This window comes from Ascidiella aspersa, chromosome 9 (assembly GCF_963924565.1).
Source record: "Ascidiella aspersa chromosome 9, kaAscAspe10.2, whole genome shotgun sequence".
NCBI lineage: Eukaryota > Metazoa > Chordata > Ascidiacea > Phlebobranchia > Ascidiidae > Ascidiella > Ascidiella aspersa.
The window spans coordinates 3459941-3477972 of record NC_139455.1 but is presented as its reverse complement, the minus strand read 5'-3'; the positions used below and the strand labels follow the sequence as shown (position 1 = coordinate 3477972).

The 18032-nt window shown below is 37.4% G+C and overlaps 1 protein-coding gene and 1 non-coding gene across 2 annotated transcripts; one reads left to right on the top strand and one right to left on the bottom strand.

The window, feature by feature from the left end:
• Positions 1-33: 33 nt before the first annotated feature.
• LOC146131927 (U5 spliceosomal RNA) lies at positions 34-150 on the top strand. Its single transcript, XR_014501714.1, has one exon. It is a non-coding gene; the product is annotated as a U5 spliceosomal RNA (small nuclear RNA).
• Positions 151-4465: 4315 nt separating this feature from the next.
• Positions 4466-15764, bottom strand: LOC146131926 (muscarinic acetylcholine receptor M2-like). Its single transcript, XM_083397137.1, has 4 exons — positions 15420-15764; positions 11174-11414; positions 5768-5979; positions 4466-4918 (listed from the first exon to the last, which is right to left on the bottom strand). Exons 1-4 carry the CDS (start codon positions 15762-15764, stop codon positions 4466-4468), a joined length of 1251 nt encoding a protein of 416 aa, XP_083253263.1.
• Between the last annotated feature and the right edge of the window lie 2268 nt (positions 15765-18032).

Here is an 18032-nt window from a genome sequence, read left to right as displayed (position 1 = left end):
ATGTCGCATTCGTTTTTTATACCAAGCCACTAGGCGCTCTGGTCTCATTTCACAACGTGTAAATATTTTGCCTTTTACTAAGATTTCGGTGAAGTAGGGCATTGCAATGAGTCTTTAAATATTTTTTTATTTGCAGACACGTTCTGCAATTTTCAAAAAACTAAAATAAAAAAAATTAAAATATTCTCGTCGGATATGTCCCGAAAATAAATTTTCGGCCCATATAATTAAAATATTCTCGTCGCTGTTTGTCGGACGAGAGCTGTAAAAAACAGAAGATTTTGCAACTGTATTGCAATGGACTAAACTTGTTTTTAAAAGAAAATACCCGAAATTGAACGGGATTATAATTACTATAACCACGATTTTCTGTCCGCTAGCGATTTCGATCCAGTCTTTAATGACACCCTATATAATTGTAAATCTTTCAGTCAATCCTTGAGTCCTAAAGAAATATCATATGGTGTACGCCCCGCTATGAAGACAACCTGGGAAAAAGAAACAGATACTGAGCGAAATTTAAGGATTTAACGAAAGCTGGCAGAATAATATACAGGGGTTTGACATGGTAGCAAAGGTTAAGAGACAAAATGGAACTAATTAAACGTTAAGTGGTGTTTCAAGCATAATTTTTTGGAGTTACCAGAACGTAGCCGATAACGTGATGTCAAAAAAGTAACCTTAATTAATAATGAGAGCGCCAAATAAAAAAAACTAATGAATAAAGTGTTATTCGAAACGTTCAAAATGCCACCTACTTCTGTATGTGCTTTGACATTCTTATTACGTCTTACTACAACCTCCAATCATTATGCTCAAAAACAATTGCGTTTTTCTTGTTTTGACTGGTATAAGTTAAAGTATTAAAATTCGGCGTTTTTTTTACCTTAATGTAGCAGCTATTAATGACTAAACGTTGAACAGTTGGGGATGACTATAAACCCATAGTTACAGATAACTCTAAAATCAGCAGTGCATTTATTTTGCTAGAGAGTTAGAAATCATTCGATTTTGCGCATAGCGCGTACAAACGAGGGTTCGACAGGGACGCGAAGGTTAAGAACCAGTGGATTGGGCCAATCCGTTGAAATAAGGCGAGTATGACAACCTTGGTTAGGGTTAAATAAATGTCCTCGAAGCTTCAGTAAAGGGAAGTGGCATTTGTAAAGCTGGAAGTTGCTTGTCAATTTGTCAAACGGGAATTGAGTTGGTTGCTTGTCTAAGCCAAGGGATGCTTTATATATAGCTCGATTATAAATAACGAAGACAAGTCGGGTCTGAAAATATCCATCTTGTCTCGCTTATACATTGATTCGCCCTGTAAATTCCTAATTTATTTGAATTTATAACATGCAACACGTAATACGACCAATATAGTTTCTTCGCATAACATTTAAATAATAAAAATAGGGCCTCACCAGTCAAGATTAAATTTTATTGGAAATTAATTTCCTGAAGAGGTATTTATATGTACTTTTTTTTTAACTTGGGCGTGGCAATATCACAACAATAGCTTTCTTATAATATATTTTATTTATAAAATGGGTTGAGATGTACAGAGATACTGAGAGAAAGAACGTAAAATAAAAATAAAATGAACAAAATAAATTACAAGTGTAAGACGAAATAGATTTCGTTTGAAGATTGAAAAAACGGGTAAAGCTCCGACGAGAAAACACGGTTGAAGAAAGAGTGAACAATAAAAATCTGTCTGCTGACTTGTGGTATATTTATTGCGGTAGGGATAGGAGCCAGCTTGCGGTAAGTGTATGTGGCGTGCGTAATAAGAGCTGTGTAAAAAGACCTTGTACAACAAGGCTGGCGTTTATGTATACAGTAGGACAAACCGTACATTTGGCGAGTGTTGTAATACAAAATACTACTCTCGAGCATTTTATTAAAATACAAAATTTCGAGTATTTGATGAATTAGACATGTTTATTTTAAGTTACACTATTAATGGCTTAAAATATTGTCGAATTTTCAAAAAGGAAAAGTACGTTGATTTTTATCGCATTTTACAATTTCATGCTTTTAAATGTTAATTAAAATTGCAACGAACCCCCGCATTCCAAAATGCTTCTAGGGTATTTTAACTAATAAGTTCAGGGCGTTTAGATATGTCCACAAAATAGGCAAACATACAAGGGAACAGCTCACCAAATGATTTAGCGCAGTAAGCTTAGGTTTTTATCGATAAACTGAAAGAATGTTTAAATGAAATGGTTAGATAAAATCGCTTGGGCGTTTTCAAACCTTTGAATGCTGGTCATGGACTTAACAAATAAAGCAATATATTTACCGACGACAAATCACATATACGCTTTAAAACGAAAAAAGGTGTCCCCAAACTGAATGTTATACAGCCCCATGTTTTAATGTCATACGTTATACAGGCCAACAAAACCAATGTTTAGCGGGTTTGATGAGCAAAAGTTACCCAAAATGTTGACGTCTCGATATTTGTAGCATTGTTACCCCTGGTTTGATCCGCTACTAAATGTCATTACTGTGATTAACTAGGCAAAATCAGGCAAATTAAAACATGCCAACGTAATGCTAGAAGGTTGTTAAACAAACAAGTGTTTTAACGCTAAAAAAATATAGTTACCTATATTGTTAAAGTCCAATTTTATTTGAAAATACCTATAGCAAAAACCTTAAGTTAGATTGCAAACCATGGCTAAAACTTTTAAACTAATCTTGTATTGGATCGGCACCGATACAACCCTACTATCGGACAACTCTATTGTTTATTGACGAAAACTGCTGCAGGCCGGTAATTGCGCTTCCGTGTAGCTTGCGTTACAAGCAGCTCGTACAAGTTGCCCATCCAAAATTAATCCTGGGATTGTAAGCAACCCAGGCGCCCAACCATCGATCGGATTTGTCCAAGTGTGCGCCTTAAGGCTTTAAGTATACACGCTTCGGGATTGCAAGTAAACGGAAACGTAGCTTGGGCGCCTAAATCGCATTTCATAGAGTTATATTCCTGCGTAGTGTTGGTATACATTTATATTCTGGTACTTAACCTTTCTGGTCTAGTACCAATTGGTGGCGTGATGCCGCCATTGTGTATATCACCAGGTTTAGAATGTTATACTGAATGTATTATATTGGAAATAACCTTGACCCTTGCCAGATAAACGTCGAACTCAATCTGATTTAAAAGTGACCATTTTGTGTTTAACTTTGTTTTACAAAAAGTTAATAGAAAAATTCCCCTAAAGGTTCACGCAGATGTCGATTAAAATTGGCAAAAAAATATTTTTTTTACTGTTTGCGACCGCAATCTTAATCCACTATCGTTAGTTTATTTGAGCTTGGCATAAAACCTAAAACCACGCAAAAGCCGTCTCACACCACTAGTGGTAGGCGTCTTACTGGTTGGAAACTGCTTTATAGACCGCAAAGGAATTTTCTTTTAAAGACGACACCCATTCAATTGTTTTCGAAATGGACGAGCGCAAGTGATTTTACTCGAAACATTTTCGAAAATTTAGGGCAAGAACAAAATTTTTATCGCATAAACATCTAAATAAATATCTATTTAAAACCATATTTATAACTATAACTCTACAGGTTGGTATTTTAAAGCAGCTATATATTTAGTTTTGAGCCCATAATTTTCTTTCGTACACGTGTCCGGTTATTTTCGATCTTTATACCCAAAATTATTGCAAATCAAACGAATTAAAAAAAAAACTTCCCCGTTTCGAAATTTTGGACAAAAGTACTCAAAAAACAACATAAGCGCAACGAATGAAATGGACGCTATAAATTCAGTAACAAATCTATGAATTCTGCCACAGCTGTACATATTCTTTCAAACTATTGTCAGACAATTTTTAAAACCACAAGCGTTTAATATGGCATTGCTTATGTTGATAACTATACTATTACGATCTAAAACATATTTTTAATTTGCTAATCCCACTTTCGCCATACGCATGGTATACGCAGATTAAACAGTAAAATCATGGAATATTTATTGGTATTGGTCACCTTTGTGATATTCTAGCTTTCTGTAAACTTTGATTTGAAAAACTTAATTTTAAATTTGATGATCACCGTTGGACGTTGGTGTTCATATCGTTATACGTAGATTAAGTAGTAAAAATCACAGAATAGTCATTTTAATCTCTATAATGAGATCCATTCCGTGATATTTCGATTTATTGCACGGCTTCTGCCCTATTTTTGTCAGAGCCCCATACCCCAAACCAAACCCAAGTTGTATGAGGGCAACTGTAAGCGCACGAAGCCACATTCAAATTTGCCGCAAATAAGTTAAAAAAAAATCTCATTCAAACATTATCGACAAGCTTTGGCGCGTGCGACCTTTTCCGCCGGCTTTTGGCTCCCGAATCCCCGCCGTTGCTTTAGTTTGAGTCAAAGCCGAACTAATTCAATCGTAGTCGCGGCAAAATAACAGCGAAAGCGCGGAGAAAAAAACATTTGCCGGTCACCTCGTCTCAGTTTCCCTGGAGCGGCTGGTAAACGCACAGCATCTGCAGCAGAACTGGCGAAAAGTCTTGCGGAACTCTGGGCTACAGCAGGCGTAGCAGGCCGGGTTAATGGTCGAGTTAAGGTAACACAACCAGTATGAGAGCTTCCAGAGTGTCTTGTTAACGCAGCTGCTGCTACAAAGTGACGATAGCACCACCAGGACATTGTAGGGAGCCCAGGTGACCGCAAAGACTAGGAAAATGACCAGGAGGAGCCTGGTGGTCTTCTGTCTTCCAGCTCGGGCGGTTATCCGTTTTCTTCCCACCGCGTTCAATGTGCTGAGGATGTTGCGATGGAGCTGGCAGTGTAGGGATGGCAGGTCGTTGCAGCTGTTTCGACGAGTCCCGCCCAATGTACTGGCCGTCTGCATCTCGTCCGCCCTTGGAACGGTTCGCGAATCCTCGGCCATCTGTATGATAAGCTAATTTAGATGACTGGACACTGCTCAAGGCAAAACATCTATTTTACGTAGCAGTGTTGTAAACAAGTCATTTTGAAATGACTTAAGTCCCAGTCAAGTCATTTGAAAAATAACTTACGTCCAAGTCGTTGCCCAAGTCAAGTCCCAGTCCATCTTTATGAGAGCAAGTCAATTTCAAGTCATATTATTGACATAAAAGTAAACTGTTAAACTATTAAATTTGGTAAACTTGTAACACAAACGCAAAATAAAGCAATAAAAGAGTTTAATGTGCAAAACTTGAGATAAATTTTAATAAAAAACACTTCATTTAATTAAGTTATTTGACTTAATTAAAGTTATGTGACAAAATGACTTGTCACAAGCCAAGTCATTTGTCCAAAAGACATAAGTCAAATCACGTCATTTTGGTCAAAAGACTTAATTCAAGTCTTAAGGTCATTTAAAAAAAGTGACTTAAGCGGACTTAAGTCAAATCAATGACTTTAAGAGTATCAAAGCCCATAAGACGCAAAATTTAAAGAATGAACGCTTTTTGAAAATTGAAATATTTATATATGGTTTTCTGTTTTCAGCGTGTAACATATTTGTCGCAATTTACCAAATTAAGCCAGTAGGTCTAATAAGAACAATTTTTTTGCTGAGTTGAACGAGTTTTTTTTCCTACTCGCTTACTCACCGAGTCGCAACTGGCCGACGTAAATATTTGGCAAAAAATCACCAAATTGAAACTGCAAGTAGGTCTTAATAAGAAAAAAAAATTTTTCCGAAAAAAAATTTAATTTTTTTTTAATTTTTTTTTTCGAACGAGTAGAGTTTTCCTACTTGATTACTCACCGAGTCTCGACTGGCCGACGAGTGCCTTCGAACGTTGCGGAATCTTCTCGAATACTTTGTGCTTCTCTTTCCCACAGCGTTGATCTTGAAGCTTAGGATTCCCATGAGTACGACCGGTATATAGAAGGCAACCATCGTTGTGCATATCGTTATGATCGGGTTCGACTCGATGAACTGGATATAGCACTCGTTCGACTTCACCGTTCGCTTGCCTGGAAAAACAAATATAGTTTAAGAAATTGGGAGATGATCGGTTCGAGTTTTGAACGGATTTGGTGTAATCTCGAAAATATTTCATTTGTCGAATTAATGCGTTTTTATAATAAATGGGATTGGTCCAACAACTATTATAGGTTTGCCACACAGATCGATATTCAAACACATTTAAAGACTTTAATTAATTAAAAAAATTGTTTTTGGACATTAAAAAAGGTTTGATCGACGTTTATTTCTTATAATTTAAAAACAAAACAGTATTACTGTCATAGTGAACTTTGTTTTTTTGACGTCACTTTCTAAACATTAAGTTAGACATAAAAATTATTAAAAAAAAAATATTCAAAGACTTTTCAATATGCAAGTAAATTCAAAGACATTCAAGTTCAAGAAATACAACGACTTAGTGTTATTAATTAAAATCGCAATTTAAAATGCCAGGCACATGTCCAGACTCCAAATAAATGATTCAGTTTTGTTGTTAATAATGCTTTTAGTTACTTGGAGACAGCAGTATAAAGATTGGTATTTGTTTTTTGCCATGGTCAACTTTGGGTTTTCCACGGCACTTTCTATACGCACAACTTAAGTTGGACATATAAAAAATAAATCAAAAACTATTCAACGTCTTCTAATAAAACATAGGGCTTTTCAGAGACTTTTCAATATGAAAGTATGAAAGATTCAAAGACATTAAAGTACTTTTAAAGATTCAAAGATTTTGTGTTATTAATTAAAATCACAATTTAAAATGCCAGATAAATTATTCGGTTTTGTCTCCAGATAAATTATTCGGTTTTGTTGTTGACAATGATCTTGGTTACTTTAGAGAAAGCAATATAAAGAATGGTATTTTTTTTTTTTTTTTTTTGGTAATTTCCCTTTCTCTTACTCTATTATTAATAATATTTCACAGGTACTCACCTTATATATTATCCAAACTTAAATCGAAATAAAATGTAAAGCATCTTATTAAAAATTAAAAAGGGAAACTTTTGTAATGTGGCTCAACTCAGTTTACAGTTATTCAATCCGATTCGATTGATTTTTGTATTTCTAAAAATTTCGAAACAAGTTATTGACCAGCAATATCCGTCAGTTAGTTCGACACCAGCGTCTCCGACACCCATACAAACGTAATGCAGGCCGTTCGTTGAATTCTTTCCTAATTTCGCGCGCATAAACGTGCCGCCTGCATAAATGGCGCCAACTGACTTGATTCAGATTCGTTTCCGCCGAAAGGAGCACGTATCTCATTTTTGAAAAGATTGAATCCATTCAACCCCTGTTCGGTGCTACTCATATTCGAACGTCAATGCCGACGGATGAACGCCAACAGCGGAAATACTATAGTTCAGGGTTCCCCAAACTAGTTTCTGTCCGCGAACTATCTTGTCTATTCAGGCAATTCCTTGAAGTGACATATTTTTAGAACTGTACTGCGTAAAGTAAAAGTCGCCCGAAATGCTATTTGATACATTAACCAGCAAAAGTCGAAATTTAAGGCCCGTTTACACCACAGCTGCGCTGAGCTAGGCGTAAGAATTGCTCCAAAACGTAACGTTTTTCTATAGCTGCACTGGGCTTGAGTTTAGCAAAGCGTATTTTTTTCCAGCTGCACGGGGCTTGAGTTTAGCAAAGCTTGAAAAGCTCGAAACAATAGAGTTTAAATGCAAGTTAACCTTTGCTCAGCTCAGTGCAGCTATAGTGCAAAGTGTTGTTTTGTGTAAAGCCGTATTTGTATTTTTTCAACGGTTGATGGCGATTTGGACGTTAATGCAAAATTCTGTGTTTTAACACAGTTGTTTTTAGATCTTTGTTGACCTTTTTTTTTAAAGTTTGGGATAAGAGCCACAGTCCACCAAGCTGACTTTTCGCCCCTCCCCCTCTAAAAAATCCTGAGTCCGCCCTAAGCAAAATGTATAACACGATAAAAATATATGCAAATGATGATGAAAGAAAATTAATTATGCCCTCTTCAGTTTTTGAAAAATCTTAATCCACCCTCAGTGGCTTACGATTTACGTGTTTCGATTTCTGGCGCGATTGGATTGCTAGTTGCTACTGATGTTCAAAGGATCCAAAAACGTAAGCTGGCCACTCGATTGTGGTACAAGTGTCGTTTGGACAACCGAGTAATTAATCAGGTGCGAACATTGAACCTTTGTGAACCGTGTGGGGCGTGCGGGCTTATCTTATGCTGGTAACCAAGTTGTTTTTAACACTACCATGTTTTCACAAAATCTGTGTCTCTTACAATGTGCAATAGAGCAACAAATATGCAATAAGTTTACTTGGCTCAACCTCTTTGCTTGTTAGAAATCAATTTCAATCAAACAGAATATATAACATAATAAAAATAAATAACCAAAAATCAGTATTTTATCACAATGAAATTAATAAGAATATGTCCTACAATATTATTCCAACAATCCAATCTGTACGATAATATCAACTAGTACACAAGCCCTCAAAATTATTTATATTACTAAAACTCAAACAAAGGGAGTTGCCACATCTTTAAGAACTCATTTTATCAGGCAACGATTTCGAAGGTGTCCAGAACCAGTGCAGCATAAAACACGCTTTGAAAACAAGCACGCCTAAACCAACTGAAATTAAATTAACGGCCAATATTCAACGATAACTCCACCACTAGGTAAGTGATCGGAGCCGATACCCCAGGCCAAGCGGCTTTATCGGTACTACTCTGATACTAGAAACGTATGGCTGCCGACCTAATACCAATAAGTTAGTGGATCTCAGCCATGATTTGCGATCAAATGATGCGATTTTTACCTTAAAGGGTATTTTTTCGAAAAATAGTTGGTTAACGCTGAAGCATATTTGGCTAAATAACCCGGACAAGGTATTTCTAGTAGCAATTTATCAGTTTTGCTTGTTTGACAATATAGTTTTTTTTTTTTTTTTTTTTTGACAATGTAGTTATGAAATGATTTCGTATCTCATTAAAGCGCGATACTTGTGTCCAAAATATCGGATGTCGGTATCGGAAAACTTGTGCCTATTGACCACTAACTGTGTATTACTTTGGAACTATGTCCATTTCACAATATCGAAGCACTTCTTAACACAATATAAGCACCACCATCGTTTAGAGCAGTGCTTTCCAAATTTTTTTCAGTTCGAGACCCACCTTTAATGCAAGTTTTATTGTGCGACCCACAATGAGATATTACCAAACGAATAAAAAACAACTTAATGAGGAAATGAGATTAACATTTACATAAAACCTGGATCTTTACTATTGGCGTATATATTGAAATAGTTAATGCGGCACAAAACATCTAATTGTTACGTATTTGTTACATTGTTGCATAAATGTTACGTTGTCATAGTCCATTAATTTCCCGAAATAACAAAATTGTAACATTTCAAAATGCTTCGCGACCCACCTGAAATAGCTTCGCGACCCACCATTGGGTTGCGATATACTGGTTGGGAAGCACTGATTTAGAACGTTTGCTTACGATAAAGCGAAGCGATGATCAATACTTATTCGGAAAACCAGAAAGAGCTCAAGTGAAAAAAACGTAGAACACCCAGGGGCATGGTTTACAATTAAAGTTGATTTGCCGTTTATAAGTACTGGCACGTCTATAATTGAACCCATTGCATCAAAGAATTTGCATTTGTTAAGTGAGAATGGCGACGATTTAATTTTTAGCAGGTCAACTTATTGTTAATCTGGCAACAAAAACTGTTTAGGGTTCAAACTTTTAACATACTTAAGAGTGTCTATATAGGTTTTTAAGCTTTGAAAAACTTTCACATTATATTTCATGTAATGTTTAGTGTTCCCTCTTATTAATTTTCATACATGTCAAATGTTTGGCGTAAATTGTTTGAAGCTCAGGCTGAAGAGTGTCTGCCATTTAGTAAATTAAAAATAAATCCGTCAAATTCCGAACAAGGCGCACACTGAATTAGCTGCATAAATGGTCTAGTGATGCTGATTTGCGCAGGTTTGCATCTTAGAGAAACACTAGTGTTGCGTATTGATTAAAAACGGAAGTACTTTTTAATCACGACAAAGACCTGTTCATTTCATTTTAGTGGATATAATGCAAGTTTGTAACCCTATTTTTCCAAATAAAAGCCATTTAGAGAGGGACTATTGGCTTCAATCGAACCCCCTGTTCATATAGCTTTTGATGCAAGTGTTCTTAAACTGGGGTTCGTGGCCCCTTTGGTAGGACATCGACTAGTTTTTGGGGAGCCACTTTTTTATTTTACGACGTCAATTTATGACGTTATCTTTAAAAAAATTATGCTGACCTTGGACCCTGCAAGCCAAAACCAAAAATCTATTCATTGGGCGCGTTAAAATGAGTTTGCTCTAAATGCTAAAAACTCGACAGCTTATAGGCATATGGTTGGTGACAACGTATTTTGCGGCGTCAACTGCAGTATTTATACGAAATAAAAGATGTGCTATGCTCTCCTGATTAAGTACCTCGGCCACTTCAAACAATATCGCGGTTCGAAAATCGATCAAGCACCATCGCTCTTTTTTCAGGTAGATTGCGTGCGCCGAAAGTTTAAGCAAATAACACGCGAGCAACCAGGCGAAACTAAAGATGCTACGCGTGTTTAAAATCGCTGAAAATGCAAAGTCAACAAGCTGCTTTTCGAAAACATTACCTAAACGACTCGAAGGGCACAGGATTCGCAAAACAACTCGCATTTAACCTCTAGCCCAGGGTTTTTTAATCTGTGCGTTCCTATGCCCTGGTGCGTCGTTTGGGTTTTTTAAGAGCGTCGTACAATAATTGTATTTTGTATCCAAATTAAATCGAAGTAATTAAACGCTTGTTAATTTATTCTTATTAAATTTAAAATAAACTAAAAAATTCGACAAACGACAAAACGTTTACCGGCTGCGACACCTATATCCTTAGAAAATAGGCCAGCGCATTTATTTAAACCGTACAAACCGCGTTGCCTAACTGCCCGAAATTGATAGAAAAAAGGGTTTAAAACACCAATAAATCACGCCTATGTTCGACATACGCAAGAGTACATCTTTACAATACGAGCACCATACGCGTTGCCTAACTGGCGAAAATTAATAAAAAAGGTGCAAATCACCGATAAATTACACTTAACCTCCGCGTTGCCTACCAAGCCAAAATTGGCAGAATAAAGAGTCAGATAAATTACACCTACCCTCAACAATAGGCCAGAGCAGGATTGCAGGCACCCACAGCACAAGACTGACGAGCCAAGCCGAAGCGATCATGGCACAGCAACGTTTCTTGGTGCGTCTGACACGATAACTGAAGGGCCGGGACAGGGCAAAGTAGCGGTCCAGGCAGATTGCGACCAGGTTAAGGACCGATGCATTGCTGGAAACGTAGTCGACGCACAACCAGATATCACACAACACAGGTCCGAGCGTCCATTCACCCTGAGGAAATAATTATAGAGGGTTCGGTTGTTTGCATTTGGTGATGCTTACTCCCATTGTTGTAATGACTTAATTCAATGATGACTTGACTTAAGTGCACTTAAATCACTGTTTTTCTAATGAATTGACTTGACTTAAGTAGTTTTAGTAAAATGACTTGACTTGACTTGACTTAAGTAGTTATGATAAAATGACTTGACTTGACTTAAGTATTTTTGGTAAATGAATTGACTTGATTTAAGTCTTTTGGACTACCGACTTGACATGGACTTAAGTTATTTGGCAAATAACGTGAGTGTGACTTGACTTATCATGTTCAAAAAGACTTAACTTATTGGAATTAAGTTATTTTGCAAATGACTTGACTGGGAATTTTGTCATTTCAAAATTGCCTTGTTAAATATACTGGTTCCTTGATGGAAACCGTTTTCATTTTGCGGACATTTTTCGATTGCTGCTTGCTCCCACTGATCAATAAGGTCGATTTTGCCCCCGCGCCTAATCATTCGCGACGTGTTTTGGTTTTGGCTGTGATTGGCTCGAAAGAAGTCGAACCAATTGCTTGTGGCTTATTTGGGTGAGCAACGCCCGTCCATGAAGCCACTAGACTTTTTAAGTGTTTCGATTTTTTGTGTTTGACATGTATTGTACTTTATCGCATACCTAGGTTCAAAAACAATACGTGAGGTTCAAAAAACCAACGAGGCTGAAATAGACCGTTGAAAGCTGGTCAAGGAACATTAAACAGTTGACTGTCACGTAATAGTTTTTTCGTATTTCTTTAATAAATAGACACACACCCAATTTTTTCTTAACTGCATTAAACGCAAAAATAATATTTCAATTCCGAAACATATTATGAAGCATAATGATTGGAAGTTACAGTAAGACGTAGTGAGAATATCAGACCATATAGAAGTATAGTTGTAGCATTTTGAACGTTTCGAATATCTTTCTATTCATTTTCAGCATATTTTGAGGTATTGAATTATATTGATGACTAAAAGGCTACTTCTTTTTTGTATGATCTTCTTGAAATATCAGCAAAATTACTAAATAGCAAAGAATTTGTTATTGTATGCCGAAAACTGAACCTATTTTTTAGCAAATTAACCGCTAAATTTTTAATCAGTCACCAACTTCAAACCTAGAATACTGGCTCACTTGTTACAATATGCTTAACAACAGGCATAGGCACAATTCCTACGCATCAAGATTATCGCCAAAGCTGATTGCTGCACTGACGAGCCTAAGGTAACGATAATTACAAAAAAAAACAAATCTTGAGATTATGGCGCGGGCCAAACGGCTTGACTCTAACCTTGTCAGGAATAATTAAAACTGTGTTCCCCTAAGAGCGAAATGTCGATCGGATATCATGTTTTGCTTGTTGATTTTACGGAGTAAAGCGCGAATATTGATTACACACTTGGTAAGAACGCTTTAAAGTTTGTACTTCAAATCTGCGTTTAATTTAATGGTCTTAGTTACTTAAAATCGTTTTATGTTCACAGAAAATATGGTATTCTTTCTCTGGCCTGATGAAGCACGGTTGTGCGAAAGCTTGTCAACAGTGAAATACGATTTGTCATTAGTGCCACGTTTATTTAGGTTTTATGGCATCAACCATGATGGAAATACATTAAGTGCGGCACAAATAATTAAAAAAAGTGTCCATTAATTAAGCAAAACAAATAAAGATTCGTTTGATAACGCTGTATTATCTTCGGTAAAGTTTTTCCATCACAACTCAAAAAAATTACATTTAAGGGAAATTGCTTCAGATTGCAACATATACGTCAGTACCAGAAGAACTTCTTTTTAGCAGATAAAACCTTTATTCAAACTGAAACATGTCGTATCAAATAAACTGTAATGTTATGACGAAATTTGAAAAGCGAACTAACATAGTGATCACCATTCCACGTCATTCCATAATGCAATTAAACGCAGACCAACTCAACTTACCAAACGAACTGTTGGTTTAATGAGTTGATGATCGAGTTAAACCCAGTTGGTCTTTGATCATTGCCCCTTTGACCTTTACATCGTTGACCTTTGAACCTACTCATCCGTTGTATAATGAGCAGACTTAATACGACTGCCTCGGTCTAATGGTTTATAGATGCCTGATGCATTAGCAAACGTTTCAAAAATCAAACTAATCAAACACTGCCAGAACGCGGTAAGTGTTTTAAAGCGAATTGATCCTTATTGTCACATATTTGGCGCCCGCGACCACGGTTACCTGTGGATGTGGGATTTAATGGCCTTTCGGAGTCATTAAAAGCGAATCAATAGAAAAGTTAATAGACGCAGTTGGATGTCCTAATGTATCATTGAAACCTTCTCGTTTCCTGAAGTAACTAAGGTTGAATATTTTACAAATGTATGTTAAATACGCACGGATCGGTAATGTAGCTTGATAATGAATTGCAAAGCCTCAGAGTCGAATAGATCGACATCACTTAAATAAGACGCTTTGAAACGAGCTCGTATCATCTTCAGTTAATGTAAAGGAGAAGTAATTCAAGAATCATTTATAAAAGGTGGGGCGCAATTGTTATTAATCTAAGTTTTCCATATAGCCGGAGAATTAATTAGCAACCCTGAAAACAAATTTAATCGTATCGCATGAAAATGAATGAAAGACACACACAAACATGTGTTTAATAACATCTGTGATCTAGCCCCTCGGAAGTCGCATGAAAACTTTCATAGATGACGTCACCAGTTACGTCATAACAGGAAGTCTAATCAATTAATCTTACGACACCGTATGACTGTTCGGGGGGGGGGGGGAGTTACAAAGAGGCAAGAAATACAGTTTGGGGTATTTACTTTTGCGAAATGCCAACATGTTTTTTGCTTTTTACCTAAGATTGCTTGCTTAAAATTTGAAAGCCTCAAGGCACTAATTTGTAATTTGTTGAAAGCTGCATATATTTCGTGTGGCAAAATCAACGCTGAACCTTTCACAGGTGAATGCCTATTTGGTAATGATTATTCTGGCCAACTTAGCATGCGACTGACAAAGAACACATCAATTCACAAACGAAGGATGTGTTATGTCTTCAGTCTAGACAAGTTCCATGTGTATGTATAGCGCAATGTAGACCTGGCAAGTTATAGACCGGACTGAACAAACTAAAACCCGAATCAAAGTCGAGCAATTTAAGAGTTGTTGTAAGTAGCTATATGTTTCGCCATGCCATTTAATTGAGTGACTAGTATTCCAATAAAACGATTCTTCTTATGACGTTTTATGGCGAAATATATATATCTCTTTAAATTTTAACCATCTAGTAAAACGGCTAATTTTATAAATTTTAGTTCGAACAAAAAAGTAACTGCTTTTAATTCGGATTTATTGCCGCCCTTTATTTGCAAAAGGCGCCCGTTAGGCCACAGTCGTTAAACATATCAAGTTGAAAATTCGGAATTGACATCACCGGCGGTTCTTAACATCTTCAAAGGGTTGGAGGCGCAAAAAACTAATAAAGTGCAAAACCAAAGAGCAAACATTTTTTTAACGAAAAAACGTGTTTTTAATTAAGTGAAGTTGTCCTCCCAAACTATTAAAAAAATGTTTAAAATGCTACCCACATTTATATGGGCTTTGATATTTTTACTACGTCTAACTAATACCTCCAACCATTATGCTCCAAAATATACTTGCATCCCAATAAAATGGCGTGGTTTGAATCGATTAAAGTTGTCCGGACAAACTCTTGCGAGCTGTCGCCCATTCGCCTGTTCTGAGATCATTTGTTTCAGACACATAACAGTAACAAGTTTTTGATGTTGAAAATGAATAAAGATTGATGCGAAACGTTTATAATGATTCTACTTCTGTATGGCCTTTGATGTTCTTATTACGTCTAACAAGATTTCATTTCAATTTCTACCTTGTACTAAAACTTATTCACCTGAAAAAATCCCACCTTGTTCAGCGCTACAGGCACACACAGAGACACAGAGTTACAAAATCACAGACTAACTCACCTGGACGATGTAGATGGTGAAGAGGTTCATGGACACAAGTCCAATGAGGGCATCGGCGCACGCCAGGCTCACGATGAAGTAGTTCGTGAGCGTCTGAAGTCGCTTATTACGCTGGAATGCCGCGATGACCATGAAATTGCCCACGAAAGTGGCCACACTGACCAGTGAAGCCACAAAGCAGATGACCAGTGAAAGGTCCGAAATGCCTTCTTGTTTCTCATGCAGATCTGTGGACCCCAGGGCTGCGAAAAGGGGCGGGTCGGGGGCGGGGTCGCTGCAGTTTGCCTGGAAGGGTGACGAGGAGTTGCACTGGGGGCCCGTGAGGGTCAGGGTCACCTGCGCCATTTCTGCTGGCGCCTTTGTGACGTACTTCGGGCGCTTTTTTTAATGAGCGCTTTTTGTGATTTCAGTTTCGGGAAAATTTGTCCTATTTGGCTATAGGCGTTTGTAGTGAGTAGCTAAAAAAACAAAAGTTTTAGTTTCTTTACTACATTGGAAAACTTTAAATTGATTGCAACTTTTTTTAAAAGAAAATCTACTTTTCTTTTGGGACAACTGACTATTTTCTTCTACAAATATTTGCTGTTTCTGTTATATTCGTAGTTAAGGTTTTGTTTAAAAATAACGAAGTTCGTTGCATAAACTCTTGTTCTAATTGTTGTCGGATGGCGTATTTAAGTATCCCTAACAATCCTTTTGGCGACCGGGGGCCAGTGCGTTGGCAAGATGTCGGAAAAGATAGGAAGGTTAGGCTCATAATATACCTTGTAGAAGCCACGTCAACCTTTATTTCTAAACTTTAAACTCACGTTCCTGCAAACTTACTCTGTTGTACGACAGCATAATAGAAAACACCCACTTAACAAGTTCGGTGGTTTTGCCGACTGCATCTTGTCTTGCGCGGTTATTTGAGCGCAACACGCGTCGTACAAACGACAGCGGTGCTAATGCAGCAATAACCGCGACACATTGGGCAGCGCGGCTAAAGTCGTGCCTCCCTGAAAGCCAGGAAATAAAAGTAAATACGCGTAACCTGGCAAAGAACCAAGGATCAATGCTATTTAAAGTACTTTTTTAACGATTTTCCTTTAATCTTGAAAGAAGTACCTTGGAAAACTGAGCATTAAATGATCCAACCGCGATCCTAAAGGCACCACTAGGCTGACACATTATCTATAAAATATATTTTCATTTCAAATTTCTAAGATTTGTTTTGGAAAACCCAAATCAGACGTGTGTTAAAAATAATTCTATAGGTAAACAATATAAATTCCATGTACAACACAATAAACAAATAGCTTCACTAAATTGTTTCAATACGGCACTTTCTAAACACATAAGCTGCGCATAAAAAGAATTAAGAAATAGGATTTTTCAAGGACTTTTGAGTTTTATATACACAAATCAATTCAAGAATATGCACAGACTTTTAAAACTTCAAAAACTTCGTGGCAACCTTGCAGCAACCTGTGTCTCTCTCGCTCCAAGCGAACGCTCAACTTAGAGCGTAGCCGTATAAGCTGTTTTTCTGCACAAGCAAGGGGCTCATGCTATAGCAAGCGTGCGTCAGACCTTCGATATCAAGCAGGGATTATAAATCGCTCGCACACCATAGAGCTCTGCACTTCAGATCTAGCACAGCTGCAATGCGATTGCCTCAGCCGCGAACGCGTAAAAGGCTTATTGAAAAAATGCGTTTTTTTCGCCTGGGTATTGGCACAGCGACCAAAGACTTATACGCTCTATGAAGGTAATGTATTGGCCCCGCGGCCTATATTGCAGGGGTCTCCAACCTTTTTAATAGACGACACGAGTTTAAATAAAATGAAATCAGAATGCTAGAACTACGTAACACTAGCGAATCCGCGTAAATTATAACAATTTAGTGGCTCCTCAGTGCGACGGTGCGCATGTACAGTATCCACTAGTTTTTGCAAACGCGGCCCCGCTTGAATAAGCATAATATGCTGTTGTTTCGTTTTTAATATGCTCAGTGCGCCGAATTCCGCTTTCCAAGGCCATAAAGGGTAGCTAATTCACAAAACTGAACACAGTCGGGTATATCGATTGCATCGAAGTCCAGAAGTAAATATGTGCTTAAACCTTTGAAACCTGGCAGCTCTTAGGAGCTAAACGCACTAATTTTTTATGCAGTCTTTTATACCCACAGGTTGGAGACTACTGCTATATTGGATCTTTGGGGTGAGAAGTGACAAACATTTTGTTTACATGCACCTTTTTTAACTCCTTGTTCTGATGGGCCATTATGACTTCAGTAATATCAAAGTAAATTGTTTACAACACTGGTCATAGGTTCTCAAAACTCCTGTTGTCCTTTTCTAAAAACTTGGCTGGTGTAATTTTGACGAGCATACATGCTTTTTGTTACGTTATCTCTGGGTTGGAAAGCGTCACTTGTACCCCTCAATGCGTCACTCTTGGCTCACGAGCCATAGGTTAGTCACCCCTGTCTCTTAGGCCTTCTTATCGCGACTGCATCTGGTCTGGAAGCCGATTGCAACACCTTACAGTTGGGGCGGACCCGCGCTCGCGCTAAAATCGATTCAAATAATTACAAATGGGTTCAGTACGCCGTCGCCGCTCGCGCTAACT

Bases quoted from the DNA above. Each gene is read 5' to 3' on its own strand.
- LOC146131926 (XM_083397137.1), bottom strand. From the start codon at position 15,764: ATGGCGCAGGTGACCCTGACCCTCACGGGCCCCCAGTGCAACTCCTCG. The intron at 5,980-11,173 runs GTAGGTGTAATT...TTGTTTTTCCAG, and splicing joins GCTCTGGCCTATTGTTGAGG to GCAAGCGAACGGTGAAGTCG. The intron at 4,919-5,767 runs GTGAGTAATCAA...CTTATCATACAG, and splicing joins CGTCGGCCAGTCGAGACTCG to ATGGCCGAGGATTCGCGAAC.